The 26766-nt window shown below is 40.0% G+C and overlaps 2 protein-coding genes across 8 annotated transcripts in view; one reads left to right on the top strand and one right to left on the bottom strand.

Moving 5' to 3' along the window:
- Nucleotides 1-6: 6 nt before the first annotated feature.
- On the top strand, nucleotides 7-7143 carry guk1a (guanylate kinase 1a). Its single transcript, XM_084912481.1, has 7 exons — nucleotides 7-140; nucleotides 3235-3348; nucleotides 3520-3561; nucleotides 3705-3940; nucleotides 4109-4193; nucleotides 4283-4368; nucleotides 5204-7143. Exons 1-7 carry the CDS (start codon nucleotides 113-115, stop codon nucleotides 5234-5236), a joined length of 624 nt encoding a protein of 207 aa, XP_084768607.1. The 5' UTR covers nucleotides 7-112; the 3' UTR covers nucleotides 5237-7143.
- Nucleotides 7144-7334: 191 nt separating this feature from the next.
- Nucleotides 7335-26766, bottom strand: part of obscnb (obscurin, cytoskeletal calmodulin and titin-interacting RhoGEF b) — a 59425-nt gene continuing 39993 nt past the window's right edge. For 5 of the 7 annotated variants that reach the window (XM_084912469.1, XM_084912472.1, XM_084912473.1 and 2 more), the window contains 36 exons: nucleotides 26053-26310; nucleotides 25610-25876; nucleotides 25189-25461; nucleotides 22406-22672; nucleotides 21900-22175; nucleotides 21518-21790; nucleotides 20803-21093; nucleotides 20547-20576; nucleotides 19037-20374; nucleotides 18622-18903; nucleotides 17658-17739; nucleotides 17423-17544; nucleotides 17133-17330; nucleotides 17011-17043; nucleotides 16810-16908; nucleotides 16485-16703; nucleotides 16320-16353; nucleotides 16154-16206; nucleotides 15934-16032; nucleotides 15094-15150; nucleotides 14277-14416; nucleotides 13745-13945; nucleotides 13577-13653; nucleotides 13331-13501; nucleotides 13076-13235; nucleotides 12876-12992; nucleotides 12576-12740; nucleotides 12334-12492; nucleotides 12067-12244; nucleotides 11861-11974; nucleotides 11607-11774; nucleotides 11375-11477; nucleotides 11125-11254; nucleotides 10480-10573; nucleotides 10301-10343; nucleotides 7335-9760 (listed from right to left, as the gene is read on the bottom strand). In XM_084912469.1, the coding sequence (XP_084768595.1) occupies nucleotides 8653-9760; nucleotides 10301-10343; nucleotides 10480-10573; nucleotides 11125-11254; nucleotides 11375-11477; nucleotides 11607-11774; nucleotides 11861-11974; nucleotides 12067-12244; nucleotides 12334-12492; nucleotides 12576-12740; nucleotides 12876-12992; nucleotides 13076-13235; nucleotides 13331-13501; nucleotides 13577-13653; nucleotides 13745-13945; nucleotides 14277-14416; nucleotides 15094-15150; nucleotides 15934-16032; nucleotides 16154-16206; nucleotides 16320-16353; nucleotides 16485-16703; nucleotides 16810-16908; nucleotides 17011-17043; nucleotides 17133-17330; nucleotides 17423-17544; nucleotides 17658-17739; nucleotides 18622-18903; nucleotides 19037-20374; nucleotides 20547-20576; nucleotides 20803-21093; nucleotides 21518-21790; nucleotides 21900-22175; nucleotides 22406-22672; nucleotides 25189-25461; nucleotides 25610-25876; nucleotides 26053-26310 (7679 nt within the window). In that variant the 3' untranslated portion in view covers nucleotides 7335-8652. The remainder of the gene's footprint in view (nucleotides 9761-10300; nucleotides 10344-10479; nucleotides 10574-11124; nucleotides 11255-11374; nucleotides 11478-11606; nucleotides 11775-11860; nucleotides 11975-12066; nucleotides 12245-12333; nucleotides 12493-12575; nucleotides 12741-12875; nucleotides 12993-13075; nucleotides 13236-13330; nucleotides 13502-13576; nucleotides 13654-13744; nucleotides 13946-14276; nucleotides 14417-15093; nucleotides 15151-15933; nucleotides 16033-16153; nucleotides 16207-16319; nucleotides 16354-16484; nucleotides 16704-16809; nucleotides 16909-17010; nucleotides 17044-17132; nucleotides 17331-17422; nucleotides 17545-17657; nucleotides 17740-18621; nucleotides 18904-19036; nucleotides 20375-20546; nucleotides 20577-20802; nucleotides 21094-21517; nucleotides 21791-21899; nucleotides 22176-22405; nucleotides 22673-25188; nucleotides 25462-25609; nucleotides 25877-26052; nucleotides 26311-26766) is intronic. The other 2 variants (XM_084912470.1, XM_084912471.1) reach the window with 2 other exon arrangements.

Here is a 26766-nt window from a genome sequence, read left to right as displayed (position 1 = left end):
ACGGGTATCTTTAATGGCTCTCGCGGTGAAGACTCGGAGCACAGCAAGGGAGGGAGAAGACACGCAGGAGACGGTGCTTTAAGTTGTGGATTAACGCTATTCCTGTCCCATAATGAGACATTTTTCCAGGCTATTTTCAGGTAGGAATGAGGACGTTTGGTGGGGTTTTCTGCTCTCTCCAAATTGCGTGTTGTGTCACGATATCTGAGCGTGCCATTCATTCCTGGAGTCCCATAAGAGAAGAAGATGGTTCATGTGTTTACCAGAGTGTTTTAAATTAACATGGCTGACACAATGTTACCTGTGGTTTAATTGTTAGCAAGTCTGGTTTGGGAAGTGTGATTCAGGCATGGAATAATGATAGAAGTGCATTTAAGCCCATTTTAAATCCCCATTTCACTTCCAACAACTTTAACTTCTTGTTACAATAATGTCAGTTTTTATATGATTATAACATACAGACTTTGCCGTTCCTGTGTGCTATATATTAACATCAGATGCATATGAGAAACAGATGACGAGGCCTCACTATGTGAAAAAGATACGAACTGTTTGCCCTCCTGATTAGAACAAAGCCACTGTTATCTTGATGTTACATAGTGTTAGGGCGACCAGATGTCCCCTCTTTTGTTCTCCTGCCTTTCACACATCTTGAGACAGTGTCCCACATTTTGGCTGGGTCTGCAGGACACACACTTTTCTAAACTCTGGGTCTTACCCAGTAAATATGAAGGGTAGGCTTCTTATTACAGTCAAATTAAGTAAACCATCTAATGTTGGGCCCATCAGCGAAAATTACAAATTACCCCCCCCCCAAAAAAAGCTATAATGGAAAATACTATAGAGAAAACGAAGCAGCAGCTAAATTGTGTGTGTCATAATCGCCTAAAAACTGATGAGAAAAATGTATACCAATTTGTGGATCCCTACAGAAACTGACAGACTGTTACCGGACAGAATAGAAGCTGAACTAAGAGAAGATACAGAAGTGTATATAAAAGCTTTCACGTGGTGCAAAAGCTAACTTTAGCTGCCTTTTATCCTTATTGTGTTTACTTAGTAAGAGATTTGGAAAAGCTGCACTAATCTATTTGACTACCTCCCGTCATTGTTTTTCCCCACGTTTAGTTAGTATCTGTTCACCCAACATCCTGTGCGTGGTATTACAGGATTGTTACAAGATGGACCAAAGCTTTGTTTTTCCAGCTACATTTTCCCAGTTCAATTAGACATCAATTAGATTTTTTTTTTCAATTCAGTTTTAATTATATAGCACCAAATAACAACAGCAGTTACCTCAAGGTGGTTTGTATTGACATATTCATTTTTGTTTTGTTTTGGGGGGTTTTAGAAAAATTCCAGAGACCAGGGATATTATTATAATGTCTTTTTAAGCCCATATAAGAACCAAATATGCAAAATATCAAGAAATATTTGCTGAAAAGGAGGCTGCATAAACTTTCTTTAAAGTCTTTCTTTAAAGAAAAATATCCAGATTTTATCCAGATTTCTTGTAACGTTCACACTGAACATGAAGCGGATTGTCTCTGACTTTAAAAATGCAACATTGCATGTGATTTTCAAATTGCGCTTCAGTAAATGATTGCATCACATGCAATTTAGTGCACGTGGTTAAAGTCAGGCACCGTGCAGCTTCCAATAAATGCTGTGTGTTGATTATAAACTCACATGGCTCTCATTTCCTCTCATGCTGCTCAGTTTATGTAGGAAAGGTGTTCTGTGGGTAAGACTTTATGTGGGAGGAAAAATTGCCTTTCGATGTTGTGCTGGTTCTGTTTTATATTTAGGTTGCAGTTAATTATTTTAGTGTCTTGTGTTCTTACTTAAAGGGTGCACGCTATGCTCTTTACAGCTTGATAATTTCATACTTGGACTCCGCTAGAGTAGCTTTGCATGATTGACAGTCTCAGTCCAGCCCTGCTGGATTAAATAATCAAATATTAAACATAAAATCCTATAAATTGTTTAAAGAATCCAGTTTTTGTAAAAGGAACTCCTACATCCTTTTATTAGCCATGATTCTGTTTATGGGAAGCATTCGAAAACTGCTTGGAAATCAGAAACCTCATAATAATGTGAATTTTATTCTCTGCTCTTAAAAGATCACACGAGCATCCCAACATGCAGATCAGTTTACTTTTGCTTTCATTTTAAAAGATTGCTTAGACTTTATTGGGATTCAGTGCATGAATCATGTGACGGAAAACCTTATTTTTGGATTAATTGCAGACCCATCCGACACCTCACCTTGACTTAGTAGTGTAGTTAAAACTAGTGTTTTAATGCCTTTTATTATGCTGTGTTATCTTCTTTACTAGGTTCAGTGTTTTTTCGAGACACTTTGAGTGTCTTTTAATGAGAGGTTGTTTGAGCATTAGGGCTGAAACCAAAATGCATACATGGCTGCATTATAGCAAGTCACTACCAAGTAATAAGATATTTAAACTGAATCATAAGATGGAACTTTAAAAAAAAACTAGTGCAGTAAAATTGGCCCTGCCCACTCCCCGTCTCTCCACCCATCTGCTTTTAAACACAATCTGCAGACATACAATCATTCCCTTCCTGTTGACTTGATTTTCCTGTCTGCGTCAGCTCTGTGTGTTTTGAGGTAAGGGGGTAAGGAGGAACGTGAGACTCATTGCTTAATTCTTTACTTTTGGTTGATAGTCAAGCAATTTGTAATAAAAGAAATGTGATGTAACAGGGAAGAAAAAGAGAGATGTAGAGAAACAAAGAACTCTGACTGCCTGCTCACAAGATGTTTGCAGATTTTAGTTTGAAGGCTGATGAAGGTGTAGTTTGAGTAAATAAAAATATCTGTTAATTAAATTTAAGATAATTTCCTTTTCTTTCTGACACACACAACCAGAGTTGGGTGCTTCAATTAGTAGTTGTTCCTCGACAGCACTATGGTAACTTCACAGCTTGCTTACCAGTTGATTGCCTTAGCTCTCCTGAGGGCTGTTTTGCTCTCATCATGAGGGTTTTTTTAAAACATTGCTGGCTTAGCATTTTATGGCGTGTCCCTCACCTCGCCGAGGCTTCTCTTTACCTGCCTTTTACTAACAAAAGAAGCAAAAACCCTTGTGACTGCACAGAGTAAAGTTGGTCCAGTGATGACTCATATTGTGTGGTTACAGATTTGCTCTGCAGCCTCGCCCATTTGTTTCCTATAACAAACCACACTCTTCTTTTCCGCTGTTATTTCAGTTATGGCTGGACCCAGGCCCGTGGTGTGTAGTGGCCCATCAGGGGTGGGAAAGAGCACTCTGCTGAAGAAGCTCATGAAGGAATATGAAGGTGTCTTTGGCTTCAGCATCTCACGTAAGTGTGTCTGTCTATGTCCCTGTAAAGAATTTCACATTACTTTTAATATTTATTATTTTGCTGTTGAGGTTTTTTAGTCATGAGTAAAGCTTTTATTTTCTCCCTAAGCGAGTAACAAATTGTTGCAGCGCCAGATTTTTGTGACAGAAGTGTCTTTTCCGTTCTCAGATACGACAAGAAAACCCCGACCTGGAGAACAGAATGGCATAGGTACGACATGTCACTGCTCTTTCACAACCAATGAACCTGAAAGCAGGCTGATTAAACAGTTGGATTTTTTTCTCAATTGTCCTTTTTTGTGTACTTTCTTTCTTTCTTCTTCTTCTTTTTTCTTTTTTCCTCCCGGGTTTCAGATTACCATTATGTTACGCGGGATGTGATGCAGGCAGGCATCGACAATGGCGATTTTATTGAGAGTGCAGAGTTTTCCGGGAACCTGTATGGGACGAGTAAAGCAGCTGTCCAAGAGGTCCAATCCAAGAACCTCATCTGTTTATTAGACATTGATATGCAGGGTGTGAAGAACATCAAAAAGACAGACCTCAATCCAATGTTCATTTCCATCCAGCCACCATCCATGGAAATCCTGGTAAGCACATAAGATTTGAAGTGTGCACAGCATGTGTCTGTAGTTTCCCATTTTTGCCACCAAACAAGTGGGTGTTATCACCAGTTAAATTTGCATCACGGGGATCGGGTAGAACGGGTTTTGGCTTCTGAATAGCTTCTGTAGGTTGAACCTGTTCTCTTGTTTCAGGAAAAGCGTCTAAGAGGCAGAAAAACAGAGTCGGAGGAGAGCCTCCAAAAGCGTTTACAGACAGCCAAAATAGAGATGGAGTTTAGTAAGTAGCTGTGATTTGCTCTCAACAGATCAAAGTTACAAACTATAAATCTGCACGTCATAACCGACCATGAATGGATCTCTTTCTAGGCAAAGAACCTGGTGCGTTTGATGTTCTAATCATCAATGATAATTTGGACGATGCTTATGCGAAGTTGAAAGACGCTCTTAAGGAGGTGAGTTACGATTTCACAACACACACTTTTTATTTATTTTTTTGTTTTTTTTGCAATCTGTCAGTTTAAAGTTTGGCAATTAAAGTTTTAACATTAACTTTAAATGTTATGCCAGGAACACTTTTAATTATTCAATGTATTTTATTCTAAACTAAACATCCAAATAGGGGTATTTACTCTGTCTTCAAAAGACAAAACTGTGATTTATAAACAGCAATAAGACGGAGATGGTCTGCAGTTGAATAGGGGCATATCAGCAAGTGCATGCAATTTTTGTAACAAACAGGTGAAAAGTGCAAATCTGTTGCCATCTGCATACAAAGAAATTCACATTAAACAGAAATTTGATATTAACTGTTCACATTCAGTCCACCAGGACCTCATGGAACCTCGGAAACAAAAAATCTGTCTAAACTTTATGAATCTGATGGCAATCTAATCAAACTGTAACCAAATTGAGAATGACTGCAGTCATTACAGGTTTCAATCATTTCAGAGAGGTTTTAAATTTATAGTAAGCCCTCTGTACTAGATGGACTTGTGTAAAATGCATTAACCTCAGATGTTTGTCAGAAAGATGTTACTAAAAGTTGATGAAGAATTAACCTTTACTGAATCCCGTTAGCTCAAAAGGTTTTTGTCCGGTATGACTGGTAGGTTATGGATAAGAAAAATATTGGAACCACATCCTGTAAAAAAACTACTTGCAGCCAGAGTGATTACTGTTCAGCAAACGTTGCATAGGCTTGCTTTCATGTTCTTAGTCTGTTCTTAGTTTCTTGCCACAGATCGATGTGTTCCCTGACTAATTATAAAACCTTTTTTTTTCCTGCAGGAAATTGATAAGGTCAAGAAAGTGTCCTCATAGGTGAAAGCAGCATCATGGTCATCGTTCAGCCACTCCTCACAACACCACCTCACAATTCCACTCTTGTACATTCCCTCAGATGGTGGTCTGTGAAACTAGGACAATTTCCTTCAGCAGATATACAAACAGCTTTTGTTTAGAAGTAGTTACTAATAAATAACTTAGTGTAAAGTGGGACATTTTTATTTAATTTTTTTTACAGACAAAGTGCTTTTCACATTTTTATTTTTACACTGAAGAGGAGACACCCTGAGAACTCTTACTTGAAGTACAACTGGCATGATAAGCGGGAACAATTTGATGCAGACAGAAAATGCTGTGTGCAACCGTATTCTTTTGCAGAAGTACGATTCATTGCATCATCTGGACAGACTGGTTTTTCAAGGATTAGTCACTTTTGAGGGGGGTGGGGTTTCTTTCCGTCTTTTGCAACCAGCTACACTGTGTTGATGTTTAATGTCTTAGATGCAGTGAAATACACAAGTGATGGTCAGAGTTAGAGATTAAAACCAGCACTCGGGCCTCCTTTTAAAATTTGGTAAGTAGGTTTGGGCAGTATCTTAGTATTGTGTGGTACCAGGCTATTTTTTTTTAGACAGAGTACTTTCTGTACTGTTAAAAATACAGACACTCCTTTGTGTTATACTTATGTGATGTATTTAGGTCATATTGTAGCGCACAGCACTCGTCAGAGGGCAATTACTTCTGATTAACAGCTGAGCTGAGTGAGCTGTGAAACATGGCAGTTGCAAATGTTGGGGTGGATTTCGAGTTTAGTCTCATCTCCCTAAAGATAAACAGTTTGCTTTGAAAGATTTATGCCTAAAGATTGTCATAGTTCAAAGTGAGCACCACCTGCCTGTACTGAGTAGTGTTGCTACGCTCTGGCTGTGTAGTTAAGCCATTTATTCTGACACAACTGTTCAAGATCAAAATAATCAGGAAAGCTGATTTTATTTTATTTTTAATTTGGCAGATGCTTAACCTAATCGTGAACCAGTGTTGTGTTCTGATAATGTTCATGAGTTTCATAAACTAATATTTTTGGTGCCAGCTAGCAAGGGTGAGAGAGATTAAGCATTCAGCCAGCTAATCTCTCACCCTCCTACCTGAAGTGTCATCTGTCATCATCAGCTTTTAGTTTATTTACACAAATGTAATCGTATACTTGGTGAAATGTGAGGAAGGTAAGAAAGACTCTATATTGCCCAAGCCTATCAGGAACATGTGGTGACTCTTTACTTTTAGGGGATACATACAAGTCAGCTATACCTTTGAAACAGTAACATTATTCCAGAGTTGGTAAACGCTTTATTTTTTTATTATGTTATATAACTTGCCAGGTAATGTCCTGGTTCCTTACACTTCGTTTGCTGGAAAACTATAAATACTGCTGTGCTCATGTAGAATTGAATGCCATCACAGAGTTAGAAAAGGTACAACTACATTGTATTCTTTTATAACACGTGTTTATTTAATGTTGTGCATTTGTGAAAACTCTATATTGTGTAAGTTTCAGTTTTCAGCTTTAGCTGTACAGTAAAATGACAGCGAATTTGTTGCTTTTTTATTGCTTAGAATTGAGAAAACAGTAAATATTTTAAAAATTTCCATTTTAGATTGGATAGTGAATTATGCCTAAATCGTTATATTCCTGTACCATGTAACATTCATTCCTTTGCTCAGAGTACTTTATGTTCCTGATGCTACTATTTAAATTCAAGTCTCACAAATGTTACATCATGCTGAACAAATACACAAAGGCCTAAAACCAAACTAGCTGTTATAGGAATGTGCTTGTTGTAAACATGTACTCAGCACTATGACTTTTATGTTGAAACATCAGTAAATGTTACCATACAACAATGCCAAATTTGTGCTATATAAAGAAATTACTACAGAAGCTATTTATGTGGCATATTTGCAGTACTTTTATTCAATTGAACACGTTGTACTCAACCATGTTTTGTCCAAAACTACACATGTATAGTACAAGCAAGTACAATCAGTTTGTGATTTAAAATTATTACATAAAATCATCCTTTTAACAGACACCTTTTGATCAACACAAACACCACACGTTTAATTAGGAAGTTACTTTTAAATTGCACTAAAAAGTTAGTAAATTTTGTCAGCTGAAGTACTTTGCATAAACATCTGCGCTCAATCAAATATAGGATGACAACTGGTTATTCTAGAGAAACACATCTGTCTTGGAGAAGCAAATACATGCAGTCACTCATCTACATATTTGTCACTTGCATAGGAATATCCCTGTAACAGCCTGAGTTTACAGGCTGTTTCACTGCACTAGCAGACACAAATGCCAAAAAAGTTGAGTAAAAAATTCAGTTAGTTGATGGTAGGAACTTGGAAACAGGCATCTGTTCACCTACCAAATGATTTGCTCGTGCAAATGTTGTGTTTATAAACTGCTCACTAAGGAATCATTCACAACACCACAAAATAATGTAGTAGAGACTTGTGATTCTCCAATTTGATTAACTAACAGCTCCTGAAACACAACAGTCCCCAAGTTTACACTACTTTTATATTCAGTGTTGCTTACTTGAAACATGCATCTCATTACCTCCCAATATTTCCAGCTCCAGGAATCCAAAGTGCCATAGCATGACCTGAATGGTACCAAAGTAAAACCTGAAAAAATATAAATCCTATTCATGTATGTTGCAATGGACTAAGGATTACATCTGGATCAGTTAATACTGGGGAGTAAAGCTGATCATTCAGCGTAGGTACACTGTTAAACATCATTGTAATTTGTTATCTCTCAAAAATGCATTTTATACCCAATGAAGACCAATAAAAAATAGACACTAGATTTCTCTGCAGTCACAAATTAATTATAACAATCATGCGAGTAAATAACTGTAATATGGCATGCCAGTGGATTAACCATCACAGAAACATAAAACTGATTTTGGTAATCACCAGTACTGTTAATTTAGGGAGCTGTGACATAAACCTTACACTGGGGGTGGCAGTCTCATAAATTTGTCAATCACTGTATAACCAAAAAACATTTATTTTATTTAAAGACTTCAACTCACCATTAGATATGAAGGTTTTAATCAGTAAATGTCAGACCTTTCTTAGCTTCTGCCCATCATGCATATTGTACATCACACAACATGTATATGTTTTATAGCAGAACAGCATCAGACTGAAACCGTTATCCCTATAGTTTCCATCTCATCTGTAAGAGACAGTAGAGTCTAACAATCTGTCAAGAAAATATCTAAGGATGACACTATTATCTGATTGGCAGGCTAAAAATGGAATGGTTTGTCAAATGCAGTAAATGTTGCTCAGGTTACGATCTGTATTTTCATGTATAGTGAATGTCCCTATTTAAGACTAAGAGGGTTTGTGATGCCAAATTAAATGTTTGCTTTTCACTGGTTCTGATAAAGGTCATCTCTAATTTGAAGAGTGACAGGATTGCCAACTGATGTGTAACCATAGGTCTGAGTTGACACTTTGGTTTTAAAACTCTGCTGCCTGCCCTCAACTCTCTGCACCTCTGAGCAGTACGAAGGCTTCACTTCCAGCTTTGCATGGCTCACTTGAATAGGCACGTTCCTCTCCGCCCTGGACCGAGCCTCCCTGGCCTGCGGTGGGACAGCAGATGAGAAAAGGCTGCTGGAGAGATTCTCCCTGAACCGACTAAAGAAGCCAGTCCTTTGCCGGGGCACCACATCAGGCTGGCCCACGTTGAGAAGCACCGGCTGTCCCACTGTAGAACCGCCAATCTCTCTCTGGAGCACAGAGATCTCACAAGGCTTTTCGTCAACGTGTTGCGTGTGGGAGGAGCCATAAGTCTCTCCTTCCTCTGGGACGTAATCCTCCAAGTCCTCAAGGGTTAAAACACGATCTCCTTGTTTTAGGAACACAGGCTCTTGCTTTCTTGCAGATGTATCCTCCTCGTCATCGGGTTCAAAAATTACAGTTTGTTCATCATCCAGGTCGTCGTGATCTTCTCCAGCTGTAGCGAGGACAGAAGAGAGCTCGTGCGGCTCCCCAGAAGCAGACCCAGATGCAGCATCAGTCACCTCTTCCTCCCAGGAGAGCGGCTGGCTGCTGATGTCTCCCTGCAGGTGGGCCTGTGCTTGCTCCACAAGCTTGTTGTTGGAATTGTTAGCATTTGGGTTTTCCACTGGAGACCTTTTGGGTCTCGAGGGTGTGCCTGCACGATCAGACCCTGCTGGCGAAATACCTCTCCTCCTGGACAACCTGGGAGACTTATTGACCTTATACTCAATGACCTCTTCTACTTCAACCCACCTGGGCTTGCTCTCTGTTCCCCTGGCTTCCGCCCCCTGGGGATCAGTAACATAGAGAGTTGGGATAGTGGTCTTTCTTGGAGTGGGCATCCTCCTTGTCCTGGCTGTAGGAGGCTCGGGGGTGGAAGTCTCAGAGCGGTGGACACCAGCAAGAGTCAAGCCAGGTGATCTGTGTCTTCTCATTCGAGGATTCTTCACCACGGTGGTTATAGTCTCCTCACTGGAATAAGAAGTGCATTAGGCCTATGTAAATAAAACCCACCTTGCTTGGAGTCTTGGATTTAAAAATAATATGATAGTAATAAGCTGCAGTAATTAGGCTGACAGTTGAAGTAGACAGCACCCTGATGAGAACAGCCCACCCTTTCATTATCCTTGTGATAGATTCCTTTTGCATCGAGGCTATAAATACTACACAATGCATACACGGAGCCAGAGGGAAAAAACACACACACACACACACACACACACACACACACACACACACACACACACACACACATACAGAAAAATGCCCCAAATGCCCTATGATGGGCAATGTTATAATAATAATAAAAGCAATACCTACACGGATACATGAACCCAAAAACTGCAGTGGAACTTTATCTTAAAAGAACCCCCTTAAAGATTCCTAAAATATATATTATATAGAAATTATTTTATTAAAGTATACTGTAGTGTTAGGTTAAGAAAATCCAAGATTTTTCAACATCCAACTATTCCTACCTGACAGCATTCATCTTACTTTGATCGTACTTACATGATGATGGTTTTCTTTGGTATTTTCGTCTCCTGCTCGGTAACTGTGGGAGGAACATGGACAAAGCATGATGGTTAGTTTGCATTGCTAAAGCTGCACTCAAAGCATTTTCTGCTCAACAAAAACCACAAAACGTCCAAAAAAGAGTAAGACTGTATGGATAAAGCCAGACTTGCTACCTTCAATGGTGATGGCCTGCTCACCAGAGCGAGCCACAGCGGAGGGGAGGACCAAGTCAGCAGCACACTTTGCACTGCCCAGACGGTTCGACAACTGAAATCCAACAGATATATTTTTAGAGTCATAAATGTAACTCACTGCTGCTAATTAATATCAACTATCTTGAAACTAATTTATAGGCACAAAGGCAAATGCATGACCTGCATTAAAATCTCCCCTCATTGACCCTTAAAAATAAAGGAAATGTTATTTTTGTAATTATCTGAGATATTTTCTTGTATTGAGACCTCTTACTGTAGAGCTCAAAATTCTGAATAAATAGATCTTAATAGTTTTAATGATCCTAATATATTTGGAGTACTTCTGTCAATCATTTAACATTAAGTGTACAAAACTTGAGGTTCACGAGTCTCCCTGTCTCACATATTATAACTGCCCTCCCAGAGCCTCTTCATGCCAGACATTTCTTCCTCTTAAATGTATTTATTTTACTGTTACTTGCAACAGGGCTTTCAAATTGTTATATCTCTCTATGTAATGCTGTATGGTCTTAACCTTACTAAGTGATTGCCCAGAGATTATGTACACTCTGAAATGTCACAAAACGAATACAGATAAATGGAAATGAATTAGTCTAGACCAACCTCGCACTCATAGTGTCCAAGGTCTCTCTCTGTCAGGTTTTTGATTACCAGAACCAGAACGCCACTCCGGAGCTCACTGTAGGTCTGATATTTCTGCTGGTCAGTCAGCAGCCTGCCATCCTTGAACCACCTTGAACAGGGACACATGCAGAGAGGAGACAAGATTAGAGGACGGGGTTGATATTCAAAAAAAATTGCAAAACTGAATCAAAATGAAGGAAAGAAGAAAACATAAGGAAGGTATCCATACCTCACTTTGGGCTTAGGGGCGCTTTGTATTACACAGGTGAACTGAGCGTCCTCACCGGCAACAAAGATGGCATTCCTTATTTTATTTACAAAACGAGGAGGTACTAAAAGAAACACATGACAGTGTTTTATGTTTTAGACTATTCATCATTTTTCACAAGAAAAGTGTAATGAAGCAGTAGAAAAGAATACTCTTAGGATCATCCTATATATAGGTATGATGTGCCACTTACCCTGAACTGTGATCTTTCCCAGAGTACTGGCATTGCCAGCTGGACTTGTGGCAAAGCACATGTACTGACCAGAATCATCTGCAGTCATATTGTCCAGGATTAGTGTGCAGGAACCATCAGGGTCCTCGATGATGATGTGATGAGGATCTGCCCCCACTGCACGTCCATCTGCATCCAACAAGTAAACAAAACCACTCATGAAACAGTCTTTGAATGTCACTCCACATGGCTAATAACCAGAGGAAATGCCTCACCCTTGTACCAGGTAACCGCAGGTTTGGGTACTCCAGTAACTTTGCAGGCCAGCTTAACAGTCTGGCCCAGCTCTGCTGTGCAGTTTGCCAGAATTTCATCAAAATCAGGGGAACCTGGAAAATAGTTTGGTATAAAAAGCTTCGCTAGAAATTCCAAGCAATAGAGAAGTAAAGAAAAAAGTAAAACTGCATGGAGTCCCACTCACTCCATGCAGGCATGCTGTATCGCTGCTGCAGTTCTCTGAGGTCTCTCAGCCACGAGTTCTTGATGGTAACAGTTCGGGCTTGTAAGGTGTACTTCCTCACAGAATCCTCGCGCTCATGCCAAATCTCAAAGGCACGGTCATCACCCTCCACTGTCTCATTCACATCAATGTTATTCAGCTGAAACAAGATAAAGAAACCAACAAACATCATTTAGGCCGCTGACCATGAAAGAAAAGATGAAACTAGATTATGTTAAAAACACTTACCTTCATCATGTTCTTGAAAATATATGCTTGCGTATCAGTGTTGCTGTCTCTCTTGGGCTTGCAGATAATGCAGTAGTTCTTAAAGAGGAAGACGTGACGGTGGTGACCTCTAGAGGACGTTCTAATTCCAGGAGCACCCTCCCACACTTGGAAAGGCCCCTGGTGGGAGAGAGTAAGCATATGCAGACAGTCAAACGCTTATGTCTAATCAAGACCCTGCACAGTCGGCAGCTACGTGGTACCTGTCTAATTGGTTCTCCAAGAACTTCGAGGGTGGCAGGATAGTTCTCAATCATGGAGACATGGTGGGTATTCTCAGAACGCTGAGGGAGTGCAGACACCATTGCAAAAGCTTCTTCCAGCAGGCAGCAGTTCTGACCATTTCTTGCTTTGTTTCGAATGAGCTCCTGAAGATGTTGCAGCAGAAATTTCAACAAAACTGAAGTTATACTGATCGTGGACAGAATTTAAAGGCTCTAAAAGCAAATGACTGAAAAGTAAATAACTGACTCTAAGATGATTGTATGCATGCACTCTATTACCTTCAGGAAGGCCTTGTACTTCTGAATCCTCTCCAGTGGTTGTTGGAGATAGGCATTTATGCTTCTTACTGGTGGATCTGCAGGGTCTGAATTAGCCTGCGCTGTGTCAGTATATTCCTGTTTTTTGGGGTTTAAAAAAAATATTTTAACAGTTGGCACATTTGTAATTCATAGTATAGCAATAACAATTCTGCTGTTACCTTAAAGAAGCTGTGGACAGTCTTGTCACTGATGGCAGATTCAGCCTGACTCTGACCTACAAGATACTGAAGGTACTTCTCAAAGCCCTCCTTGTTCTTCAGGAAACACATGGCTATGTCGTCATCAGTGTCGCAGTCATTCAACTTCGGAAGGAATGCCCTAAAAAGAAAATCATAAGAATGATGCATACACATACGCATACTTCTGATTATACTAAAAAATGGCTGAAAATAACATTTAAGAGGTGAGCTCACTTGTTATGGAAGGATTTGATATCATCAATGTTTCTGAAAATAGCCTCTTTCTGGCTGGTGACGTCAGGTGGTGCATCAGAACTGTCTGCATGTTTCAGGTGATGGGAGGTGAAGAATTCCACCTCCTTGACAAACTCTGATTCTCCGTTTATCAGTTCCTGGATCAGTTGGCTAGAAGCACGAATTAATAGTTTGTTATGGTTCTTTGGTTGGTTTGCTTTGTCACGACAAATATGCTTCACTTACAATAATTTTCTCTTGTATTCTCCTTCAGACAGCTCTTCCACACTTGTTTCTGGAAGATCGCCAGCATCAGCAGAGAGCTGTAATAGAAATTTTAATTTTTTTTAAAAAATATTACCCAATGCATGCAACATGCAGTGGCGAGCTGGAAGCGATTGTCTCTAGACATACTTTGAGTTTTTTGTCCAGGTAGGCCGGTGAGACCCAGCCTTGGCGGGATGGTGTCGTTTTGGTGGGTTTGGTCCGAACTAACCACTTGAGCGGGTGAGCCGAGTCCAAAACCTCAACATACTGTCCCTCTTTTAGAGAGATGGAATCTTTGCTCGCCACAATGGGGTTGTAATCAGCTGTTGCTACATAGATATCAAACATCTATAAAAAAATATATATATGTGTGTATTAATGACAGGATTGCAGGGGGACTGGAAGCTATCCCAGCTGTCAGAGGGTGAGAGACAGAATACCAATCTGCTCCAAGGCTAACACACAGAGACAGATAACCATTCACACCTGTCTATGTATAAAAAAACTTAATTGAATTTCCCTTTATTTCTTCAAATAAACTGCACCATTAAAACTTTCATTTCCTTGTTTTATATAGTATCCTGCCATGGTGTGTCAGAATTTAATCGATGAAATTCTGATATAAAGGCCAAAAATTTATGAACATTATGAACTTAATGGAAATTTTTTTGTATCTCACCTCTCCCCTGGCGTCTCCTTCATCAGACTCAGAGGAGGAGTCAGCAATGAGGGAGGGAGGACGGGAGCGACCGTGATGAGGTGATGGAGAAGGTGTCTTGGTCTCATCATCACTGTCACCACCTGGTACGCGTAATGAAGCTGGAGCAGTAAGGAGGAAGTCAAAGGAAGACAGGTCAGTCGTACGGAAATGTCCAATTAGTATAATCTGTCCTTTAAACCTATGCAGTAGGTATTAGTACCCACACTCACTCAGGTCCATCAGCTTAAATATATATTTAAAACCATAACTGTGTGCTAGCGTGTACCAGTGTTGTATTTACCTGGTCAATTTGAATTTTTCTGTATACTGAAGTAACGACATAGTTTTTACGATGCAAAAACAGAGGGGAGAAATCCACAGTGGTTAATCATTCTAACACTCTAACATGTATTACTGTATTAGTATCATGACAACATGCAGCTTCACTTTTATCTCAGCTCTCCACATACATGTCTGCTTGGTGAGCATGTATTCCACTTATACAGAAGCTTCATAGGTTATTGCAAAAACTATTTTAGTAACAAGAGAAAGGATGAGGAAACTCATTGAAGATGAGTAAGGAGATATAGAGGGCACTAATAGAAATAAAAGGGGATGGCTTAGCTGTTATTAAGCTGACACTGAAATAGAGTTGTTGTATGTATAACTAAATATTTCTTGTATGTAAAAAGAAATGTAAGAAAAACTGTTTTATAAAGTCATTATTAATAGATAGAAAATATTTCAGTGGAAAACTGCAGAGTATCTGTGATGCTGATGCACTTGGGATACATACTGGCAGATTTGGGCCAAGATTTCATCCACTGGAGCACTTCATGATTCTGTAAACTGTCTGAATAACAAATTAATCATTTAATGAGTATTTATTTAGTGGGAGTGATAAACTAATGGGTGTAAAGGTGGTTAGGAAATGATGTCTGTATGAAGGAATGGGAGATTTTATGTCATAAATGCATAAATAAACGAAAGCGTGCACTAGATAAGCACTAACATGGCACTAAGAAACATTCCTCGGTCAGGTTTGGTGTTCAGAAACAAAGGAAAGTGATAGCCAGTTCAGTATTTAAGCATTAAAGCATTCGGATTAAACATTTCTTAAACAGCCAGAATGAATTCAAAGAATTCAACCAAACCTGACAAGAAAATAACAGAGCAATGCAACAGAAGCACTGTATGCAACATAATTTATGATCCATACTTCAGTCTTCAGCATTAGTAACTACCAAATGCAGTCACTGCAGAGGGAATATGGATAGTTAACCTGCACATTTTTAGTACAACTACAGACACAAGGTAATTTAAGAGATTGAAGGTGTTGTGATCGTTCAAGTCATATAATTTAATGTTTGTTCTCCTGAGAATGTATGTTCTCTTGAGGTGAAACCTTTTGGTTTTTTTAACTATATCCTAATCTAAACTGTTTATGAGACTTGTTGAGAAGGAGCTACAGTCCAATGCTAGCATAATCATTCATTTATCTTGATTTAGACCAGACTTGAAGCCGGAATAGACCAGTTCTGAAATGCCTTATGGACATAAAGGTTTGTATTTTATAAAGTACTATGAACTCATTAGTCTCTGAATATTTAGTGCAGAGCTATAATGGTCCACTTACCTTGGGTGATCTTGGCTGATACCATTTCAGTGATCTGAGAGGTGAGTTTCATGAGGAATTCCTCTGAACCTACTTCACCTAGGAAAGGCATTTTGCCCTCTTAAGGGTTGGCAAAAAGTAAAGAACACAATATAATATCTTAACATTTATTTTTATTCATTTATATATCTTGTAAAAAAATAAACATTACTGGGCCTGATGATTAGCTAGTACGTCTTACCTTTTCCTTTGCTAGTATCTTCCTGTGGAGGACTAACTGTAATCCCAAGAACCCTGAGCGGATTTCAGTATTAAAATTTGTCATGTATTTACATTTATATTAAATGTACTTACTACAGACATCTTTTTATGTGCAAGGCAATCAAAAGGTTTCAAAAATAACTTACTCTGAAGCCGCTGTCTCTTTCTTGGGCTGAGGAGCTAGAGAGGATGGAGAAAAGAAGCAGAAGGGTGTTTTGAAAAGTGCTCTGCTAAGTGTTTCTGATATAAGAAGACACTCATTTAACCTGTCATTTCAAAATAAAGTGTCTTGGTGACGTTATTCTCCTTACTCTCATCCACCTCCAAGTGAGCAGTGCAGATGGACTGTCCAGCTTTATTTGTTGCAATGCAGGTGTAGGCACCAGTGTACTCTGTGCCCACGTCCATCAAGATGAGACTGTGGTGGCGCCCAGAGCTTGCAATTTTGTATCCTTTAGTGTCAGGCTTGATCCACAGGACATCCTCCAAAGATTCCTCCTTTAGCCAGTTGACCATGGGAGTAGGAGATCCTAAGAGAGAAGAAGGGTGATTATGGAGACTTTGTAATAATGCTGCGTGGCAGGTAGAGCCCAAAATCTAGACTTTCTTCTTATCTAGAAAAGTGTAGTAACGCACCTTCTACTTTCACAGACAGAGTGATGCTTGTTCCTTGTTTCACCTTCCTATTGCTGAACCTTTCAATGAAGCGGGGTGGCACCAGGGGCTCTTTAGGGTCTGTGAGAATAAAGTGTATAACGTGACATTTTGAATATATGGACATGTCTACTGAAAGTACATATACTTGTGCTGTGGTTTGTAGGATAAATGTTAAATTACCCTTTTTCTCTTTTGGTAAAATCTCCCCAGGACCTGTTGCAAAAAGTGTTGCAAATGTATAAAATGTATCTCATCGTTTCATTTGAGATTTGTATTTCGTATTCAGGCACGTGTATACATACTCAATACTATCATCCGGGCAGAGGAGTAAGCAGAACCGGCTGCATTGCTGATGTAGACGGAGTACTCCCCCATATCCTCTTTTTTCACCTCTGTGATTTCCACGCCATGAACGTCTCTCTCTGCTAACAAATGAATTCTTTCTGAAGGTCGTAGAGGGTGGCCATCTTTGAACCAGTATATTCTGGGTTTTGGGAAACCTGGAAAACAACAAAAATTTTACAAACATTATTCTTAAATCATATGCAATGTTTTTAGAACACTGGGATGGATTAATAAATCTTTACTTTACCCTTTACTTTAAGCTGCATCTTTGCAATAGGTGAACCTGGACAGACGTGAACATCATGAAGCTCCTCCACAACCTGCGGTAGCTGATCATCTTCAGCTACAGACTCAAAGGTCTCAGTTTCCCTGTTGGAGGAGAGTAAAGCACAGCAGCTCCAGTATATCTATAACTGTATGTGAATGCCTCAATATAAAGCTTTAGTTCATATAAATAAATAAATAAACATAAATAAATTTACCTGGACATGTATCCTTTGGCACTAACGTAAGAAGACGTCTCAGTGGCATCAGCAGCAGTGTCATAATCTGAGCTGCAAGACACTGATGGAGGAATTTTATTATAGTATTATACAATGCTTAAGGTGTAAAGGGACTCTGCTTTTCTAAGATATTGATTTATGGTTCGGAAATTAGCTTCATGCTTCAGTTAAATGCTACATCTGTATAGCTGTAGGTTTTGTGGGTTTGTTTTTGTTGTTTTTTTACCCCTGCCTAATATAAAGGCAGGGTGAGAAACCTGCCTTTATATTAGGGGAGGCTCAAGGTCCAGCTCACATATTCTGCATGTTAGTTTTGCTCTGACTTTGTCTGAAGTTCTCTTCTGTTTTAAAAAAACAAGCTATACAGAAGTTTGCATACATTTACAGGCATGAATATTGTAGTAATTTTGCCCTTTTAATAATAACAATAATAATGGATTGCATTTATATAGCCTTTTCGAGACCCTCAAAGCGCTTTACAATTCCACTCTCACATTCACACACTGGTGGAGGCAAGCTGTAGCTGTAGCAGACTGACAGAAGCAAGGCTGCCATATCGCGCCATCGGCCCCTCTGGCCATCATCAGTAGGCAGTAGGTCTGTGTCTTGTCCAAGACAGATAGAGCTGGATATAGAGCAGGGGATCAAACCGACAACCTTCCGGTTACAAGTTAAGCTTCCCAACCCCCAGAACCACAGTCGCCACATTTAATGCTTTCTTTGAACTGTTCTTTTTCCAGGGTGGAATGATGTACAGCATACATCTCAATGACTTCAAAAAAACAAGAATTTGGTGTCCAAAATAAATTCAAATTTGTGCACCAAATTCTCCTTTTTTAAGTCATTAAAGATGTACAGATGCTGTACAGTTTGCCTAGTCAATTATCCCAGGACAGGTATTTAAAAAGCAAATATGTGTTTCTTGTATCATCTGTTCACTTACTGTCAACCCTAAGTTCAGCTTTAGTAGATGCAATGCCACTGGTGTTTTCAGCTGTGCAGCGATAGACCCCCATATCAGTAGGCAACACAGTGGTGATGATAAGTTGGTGGCAGCCCTCCTGGTCTTCATTGATCATGTAATGGTCGTTCTCCTCCAGCAGCTTGCCATCCTTATACCAGCGAACAGTGGGAGGTGGCTTGCCAATCACAACACAGTCAAAGCTGACTGGATAACCGTCTGGAACATCCTGACTTTGTAGCTCGGTTAAGAAGACTGGTGCAGCTGGCAACAAGAGCAAACGGAAAGCAAATATAAAAATCCCACCCCTTACAGAGAAACTATTCTTGGTGTATTGAACTTGGTGCATTACTAACCAGACAAAGTTATAATTAACAGAGAGCAAGCTGCTTCTTACCTGGAGCTCCAGTCATGAAAGCAGGAGGCTGTCTATCTTGTGTGGGCGTCTGCGTACCATCTTGTATGTAGCTCATCTTTTTAATTCGCAGCTCCACTTTGTGAGGCCCTGCAGGTAAGATTGTGGTCTCCACAGGAACCCCATGGACTGTAAACATCTCCTGAAATCTCGTGGAGGCAACTTCAGCTTCTGTCCGTGAATCAAAACGAATGTAGATATAATTGTCATCTTCACGGTAAGATTGTGGGTCTGGGGCTCGCAAGTCTCCTTCATCTGCACTGACAAATGGTTCTTCCTCAACATCTGGTGGGAGACGCGTGCGCAACAGGCGCCGGAGGCGTCTGCTTGCCTGTCTTAGTGACTCATCCATCTCACTTCCGGAGGAGCTCTCAGGCTCACTGTCAGCACTGTAACCTACAGTAAGCGGCCGTCGGCCCGATGATTCTCTTACCGTTCCCACAGTCACCTTACCACTGTGAGAAGCTACCCCAAACTTGTTAGTGGCTTCACATGTGTAAACTCCAGTGTCCTTGGTGGTGATTGCAGTAATGACCAGTGAGCAGGTGCCATCATTATAGATATCAATATGATGATGCTTGCCATCCGTCAGTGGTTCTCCATCTTTCAGCCAGCGGACCTTATCAGGTTTACCTTCTGTCACACATTCCAGATGTATGGTGCCATTAGGTTCTTTAGTCTGGTCTTTGAAGACTTCTTTAAAAACAGGACGCATGTCCTTGCGGGCCTTGTAACCCTTGAAGGCAGCTTGAATCTTAACAGCAGCTTCTCTGAGCTCAGGGTCATCCTCTTTACCGATCTCCATGATGCTAGTTTCCTCTGTAGACACGTGTTTTTCTTGGGTTTGCTGAACTACAGTTGTTTTCACTTCTGTCTGCTGCACAGTTTTCTGCTCTGACATTTGGAAATGTGCGAAGAACCTCTCAGTGGCTAGAGTATCTGCTTCCTTTGTCACTGTCTCAGTAGTCTTGCTGCTCTTTTTGAGGTAGGAAACAAGCGTCGAACGCCCAGAAACAGACTCATCCTCAGAGCTGGTGCACAGGCTGGCTTCTGTCTGCTTCTTTGACACAATGGCCTGCTCCTTCTCTGCTGATTTGACTTCCACTTTCTCAGATTGTGGAAGCTGATTCTGGTCTAATTTGCTCTGACCCCTTTTGCCATCCTCCTCTGGTTGTTCAGAGATGGAGTCCAGAGTTGGCTCCCGACTCATGCGTCGTTTCTTGGCTGATGCTTCCCAAAGTTCATGGAGATCACCTTCTTCAGCAGCCTCAGGAGGAAGACTGGGCTGTCCCAGTGCCTCGGTCACTTCCTGTTTTGCATCTACACATATGACCACAATGGAGTTACAGTTATGGTCCATACAGCACCACGCCCTCTTTAATTGGTGCTTAATCCTAACGTTTAACATTTATGTGCAGGGCTACATTAGGGCTACAGCAGAGCTTGTGGAGAAATACAAAAAGTACCACATATACAGTGTACAGTGACCTACCTGGAGTAATCAGTGGCAGAGGAGGTGCTTCTGTGTTTCAAGAAGAGAAGAAAAACAAATGATATTAAAGTTTATAAAATATCAAAATTCCTTGGTTTCTAGCATTACATCTTTGGCTTGAATGTTGCAGTTGCATAAAGCTCGATCTCATATCACCATGTGACATAAAACATGAACTGCAATTGCAATTATAAACACAACATCACAGAAAAAAGCAGCTACACTGTTGTGTTAAGTGAAGCGTACATTCACTCACCAAGCTGAACAGTCTGAGGCAGCTCAACAGGCTCCCCTATCCCTGCTCTGTTGATGGCTGCCACTCTAAACCTGTAGGCACTGCCTGGACTGAGATTTTCAACCACAAATTCGGTGTTACGCACAGGCTCAGAATGACATGGAAGCCAGAGGGCACTGTCTACCATTCGGATCTCCACTCTGTAGCCCAGAATGGGACTTCCTCCATCATGCAAAGGTGTGAACCAAGAGAGGGTAACAGACTTTTTTGTCTTACTGAGGACCTCCGGATCCTCTGGAGGATCAGGCACAGCTATGGGGAAGGGAAAAAGAAAAACCGCCATTGGATATATTTGTGAACACTAATTCGATTTTTATTACCTTAGCTTCCAACTATACCCTGAATTGTCCAAAATTTTAATTCTGGTTCTTTGCTCCCTGGTCGAAACTCAGAATTACAAAAAATTGGAGTAAACTCTATATACAGGTTTAACGGGATATTTGTTAATCTTTTCATAGACATGTCAGATTACATAACTGAAATAAATATATATGCAGAGAGATAGTCTAATACCCTACAGAGATATGGTTAGCAGACTGAATTTATGATTTATGTATCATTTACTGTAACATTTCCAATATAAAAACACAAAAAAGCACCTAACTGGAAGATTAAAAACACTATAATTACAACTGTTTAAAAGTAATCTTAGGCATGTTATTCATTAAACACTTACTGATGATGGTGAGCTTGGCCAGAGAGATAGCATCTCTGGCAGCAAATGTAATTTCCTGCTGGGGCAAAAGAGGCGCCTGTCTCAGGACAAGGCGGTAAGCCCGACCATCGGCCCTCATAGCCCAGAGGTCACTGGGCTTCAGCTCAACTCCATTAGCATACCAGACCACTTCTGTCGTAGGGACCACCTCCGTGAGCTCAACACAGAACTCGACTTTCTCCCCCACTGCAGCCACTCTGTCCTCCAAACCCTTCACAATGGCCAACTGCCAACCTTACATGGGAAAAATCCACATAAAAGTCGTAATTCACAGCTGACTAAAGTCAAGATTATAATATTACTACAGCTTCACTGTTGTACAGTCTTCATTTTGATGACTTACCTTTAACAGTGAGCTGGGCAGATGTGGACGCTGCGCCAGCTCTGAAAGTCACCGTGCAACTGTCTTTGACGCGCAGCTCTTTCAGCAGGAGCAGATGGCGACGACCGCTCTCGAATGATACAACCTCAGCATTAGGGGATTCTTTCAGTGGTTTGCCATCAAGGAGCCACTGGCAGTTTTTGCTCTCAGGACGAGACAGGGCACACTCAAAGAGCGCTTCGCCTCCATCAAAAGTGTCCACATTCTCTAGGCCCTGAACAATGGTAATGGGTTTGGCTGTAGAAAGCAAGAAACCATGGTAACTTAATTATAATAGATTATAAAAGGACTGCAGTTCTCAAAGACAAAAGTAAAATAGTTAAGCCTTTTTCAACCAAGAGCAAAAATGCTGTGATGATCAGTAAAAGGCCTGTTTTTTTGTTTTTTTTTCCAAAGACGTTTTTCTGGGAAGAAGCAGAGAAGATCCCCTAAAGCCTGGTGCTCTTTCCATGTGGAGGGAAGCTCACCTTCCACATGAAGTGAAGCGACCACGCAGGTCCCCTCTGCCTCACAGGAGTATGTGCCCCTGTCCTCAGCAGACACATGGCTAATGTACAAGCGAGCCACATTCCAGTCCTGCTCCACTACCACCCTTCGGCCATCAGGCTGCAAAGGCTGCCCATCTTTCTTCCACTGAGCCTTCACTGGTCTTGAGTACTGGCAGATGAACTCAGCCGGCTGGTTTTCAACCACCCGAAGGTCCTCCATCTCGCTCACCACTTCAACTGTGGGATCTGAGGTTGGGGTCAGGGGATCATAAGATCAAATCCTGGCCATGAGATGTAAGGATAAAAGCGGGCCATGCCGACTGACATAAGAGCTTTATAACCCCCAAAAGCATGTCTGAGTGTAAATATGTGAGTGATATTATTTTGAAATTACTGATTGTAAGGTACCAATACTCTATGTATATTTTTATGTATTTTCAAATCGTCCAATGCATTAACCTACATAAGCTCTCAGGGGGTCAAAAAGTCCAACAGTCAAAGTTCACAACCAAGGGTCAAGACTTACTGGCAGCTCATAGAGAAGAAGGGAGTGATAGTAGATAGAAATGCCAAACTCAAAGTGTATATACAAGAGTTAGAGATTTTAATGCTGGAAGGTTAGAAGAAGGGTTTGGTAGGATGGGACAGAGGAGATGAATAGAGCATGACTATTTGAGAGCAGCCGGCCTGTATGGATGGGTGGAGCAGCACTTTCTTTCAAGCATTTCAATATTCTGGTTCACCATCTGTGAACTATAACATGGCTAGATTATGTTTGTTTTTTTTACTGAATCCAAACATCAAATAAGACAGGCTTCTTATTTATATTACTGAGGGATACTTACAGTTAGGGCTGCAGGTTAACATTGTAATAATCACGATCATGCTTAAAAAAGCTTAAAATGAATGAAGAAATCCCAGATTGATGATGCTTGTTTTCAGCATTCTTGTATTAATTGGTCTTCCCTTCCCTGTTGTTGAAGGCATGGTTAAAAGGAGCTGCTTACAACTTTAATAGCTGTTTGGCTACAACATTTGCAGTCAGAATATGGATAATAGTATACTGTATAGATACGAGTGTAATTAAAGCTTGAATCTGGGCATATAACCTTAAATTGAGCATGAAAAAACCGGCAAGATGTTAAAGCAGGAAAATCAAACACAAAAAGTCACAGGATGTGGACCAGAAACACCACCTACCAGCCAAAAGGTCAGCTAGCCTGATAGCTAGACTGACTAAACCACAAGGGACTCACAATGAAGACTAAACTAATAAGAAGCACTCCGAGAGTCCAAACTTGGGCAGTATTTACTTTTCAAGAGAGTAGTACTGTATTTTGTATATATTCATTTTGTTTTCTTTGCTCTTTTAAAAGTACTTTTGGACACCTCCCTTGTTAAAATCATTTTAACACACTTGATATCATTTTGAGAATTATTTTTCAAATTTCAGATGATATTTGGATGCAAACTATAATGTTGTATTTAAAATGTTTTATCCCCATATACCAGTATTATTTCCCAAATGTTGTCAATACAAACAAAGGCAGTAAAATTTAAAGCATACTTTTAAAGATAAAATACATTATTATCATTATTAAGTTTCGACATTATTTTATCTTGAAGAAGAACTCAATGCAAACTTAGAATCCCCACAAACGTGCCCATATACTGACAATACAAATGATGGCAACAAGAAACATAGTTTTAAATACCTTCATATATATCATTATTGTCACTTTAACCCTCAGATTGATCTACTGACCTTGTAGGAAACACACATGCACACTAATGCCTCTAAAAACATTACCTCCTTGGGAGAGGTTTTAGACCAGAGCGTCACTCTGAATCAATCATTTTGTGTTCTGTTTTACACCAGGCTAAAGTGAGGTCTGTCTACTGTAGCTTGAATGTGAACAATATAAGGCTAGCATCATTAGAAAACTAGTGTTTAGATATCTGTTTGTAAAGGATTTTATCAACAAAACTGTCACAACGTTGCTAGATTTAGTCAGACCAGGTGTGGGGGCTTGTCTGATCCCATTGCAAGTTGCTCTCTAGTTGTCCTTTTCACTATTGTGTAATTATACTCATTGTTTACAGGTCAATGATGATGCATCAGAAAGTACTTCTTAAGGTATAACAATGCTCCACAAAATTAGTAAATCTGATTGTGTTTCAAAGTGAGAAACATAACCGTGATTATTATTTTTCATCATTTCAGCAGCCCTACATTCAAAAGAAGAGCAGCATTTTTAATACTAGTTAATTGAGTCGAAAAGGTTACTAAAGCGTTACTGTGGTGCTGCACCCAGTTGTATTTTTTAGATTATATCAAAGCATATTGCATAAAACATAACTTCTTATTATTAATGAAATGCAAACTACTGCTTCTCATGCATGATGGAGCACTAATATGTCAAATAGCTGGATGGAACCCTGCAGTAAAAATATGATTATATATATGAAATATGATTATATTTCATAGTATATAACCCCATATTCTTCACTAAGAATGGCACATTTTTTGTAGTAAATGCCAGTTATTAAATAGAAAACATAAATATATTAGTTTCCTGCTTCTACTATTTAATTCAAAATAATAAGGAATACTGAAGTAGGAAAATTGACCCATTAAGATTTTAAATGTAGAATTAAAACACTGCAGGATCCTTAGAGATTGTATAAGACACAAGAGACTGTTTTATCTCAGTCTCTGGGAAAAAGCTTATCTCAGTCTGCAGTTAACATTTTCATGATACCTTTGACCAAGAGCTTGGCTGTTGATGTTAAACTGCCAGCTTTGAAGGTGACAGTGCCAGAGTCATCTGTGGCCAGGTTCTTTAAGGTGAGTGTGTGGATGTGGCCCTGGGCCAGCCCTATCTCACTAAAGGGGCTGTTCTCCAACAAGCTGCCATCCAGCCACCACTGCACCTTGCCGTGGGCTTTACCAGAGAGCTGGCAGGAGAAAGTTGCCCATTCGCCAACAAAAACATCGGTGGACTTAAGGCCAGAAACAATGAAGACTTCTTTTGCTGTTGAGTGGAAAATATGAATACATTGAGCCTTAAATGTACTCATAATCATCATAATGCCAACTCTAAACAAAAAACACACAACATATGAGCCAGATAGAAGTTTCACAATTAAGAAAAACTGCAACAGTACTGAATGGGAGGCTACCTTGCACTGCTAAAGAAGCTGTAGTGAGCTGGTCTCCTGCATCGCAGGTGTAGTAGCCACTGTCATCAGGCTCCAGATTCCATATACAGAGCTCTTGAATACACCCTGACTGTCTCATCTCATACTTCTTACCAGGCCGGAGGACTAATCCTCCTTGCCTCCACTCAACACAAACACCCGGCTTAGAGAGCTCACAGTGCAGAGTAATATCATCACCCTCTATGGCATCCTGGTTCTTGAGCTCTGTCTGGAAGAAGACTGGGGCACCTGGTGAGAGTTTAAAGTAAGAAAGGTTGATATAACATATTGAGATGGCAAGTTCGATGTCAAATAGTGGAGATGACGAGAGAAACATCCCTGAGGGCTTCAGACTATACTGGGTGGTTGAAGGAGGTGGACGTTCAAGAATATTTTAGTTGTCCATTTCAATCCAATGTTTTTACCTTCCACAGTCAGCGTGACATCACACTGTGCATCCCCAGTGTCGCAGGTATACGTTCCGGCGTCCTCAGCCACCAGGTTGTGAATACGAAGCTGATGAAATTCTGCATTCTTCTTCAGGTCATACTTGAGACCCGCTTGGAGGGCCACATTGTTTTTGATCCAGGTAACCTTACCACTGGGGTCAGAGATGGTGCAGGCCAAAGTGACCGTTTCACCTTCTAATGCAACAGTGTTGTGTGGCTTCTCTAATATTAGCACTGCAAATACAGGACAAGTAGCATTTATATGCAACCTTTTCCGTTCTGCACTGGCATTATGCTTTCATTCTTGATTTCTGTGCACTACTGTAACACAAATTATACATAAAATAATATGACAATTTAAAAAAACGTAGAATTACTGTCTTGTGTTTGTATGTTTCTAGCAAGCAGTCAAATTTACTTTAAATCCATGTCTAGCTAGACTAATATAACAAGCACAGGGATGAAAATTACATACAGAATTTAACGGCTGGGCACCAAAGACTAATGTAAGAAATGTATTACCTCACCAAATGGGAAATACAGTCACAATAATAACTATGCTGCAGAACTACATTATATATCTGAAACTACCCAGTTTTAAAACATACAATTTACAGTAGTATTGCTTCGTTGAGCTAAAGTACCTCTATCAGCCCTTTAAAATTAATAAATACAATAAAATATATTTAA

The sequence above is a fragment of the Perissodus microlepis genome, chromosome 18 (genome assembly GCF_051167445.1).
Source record: "Perissodus microlepis isolate ML-2025 ecotype Zambia chromosome 18, ASM5116744v1, whole genome shotgun sequence".
Classification (NCBI taxonomy): Eukaryota; Metazoa; Chordata; class Actinopteri; order Cichliformes; family Cichlidae; genus Perissodus; species Perissodus microlepis.
The sequence above is the reverse complement of the archived record's forward strand: the minus strand, read 5'-3'. Positions and strand labels throughout refer to the sequence as shown.

Bases quoted from the DNA above. Each gene is read 5' to 3' on its own strand.
- guk1a (XM_084912481.1), top strand. From the start codon at position 113: ATGAGACATTTTTCCAGGCTATTTTCAG. The intron at 4,194-4,282 runs GTAAGTAGCTGT...ATCTCTTTCTAG, and splicing joins CAAAATAGAGATGGAGTTTA to GCAAAGAACCTGGTGCGTTT. The intron at 4,369-5,203 runs GTGAGTTACGAT...TTTTTCCTGCAG, and splicing joins TGAAAGACGCTCTTAAGGAG to GAAATTGATAAGGTCAAGAA.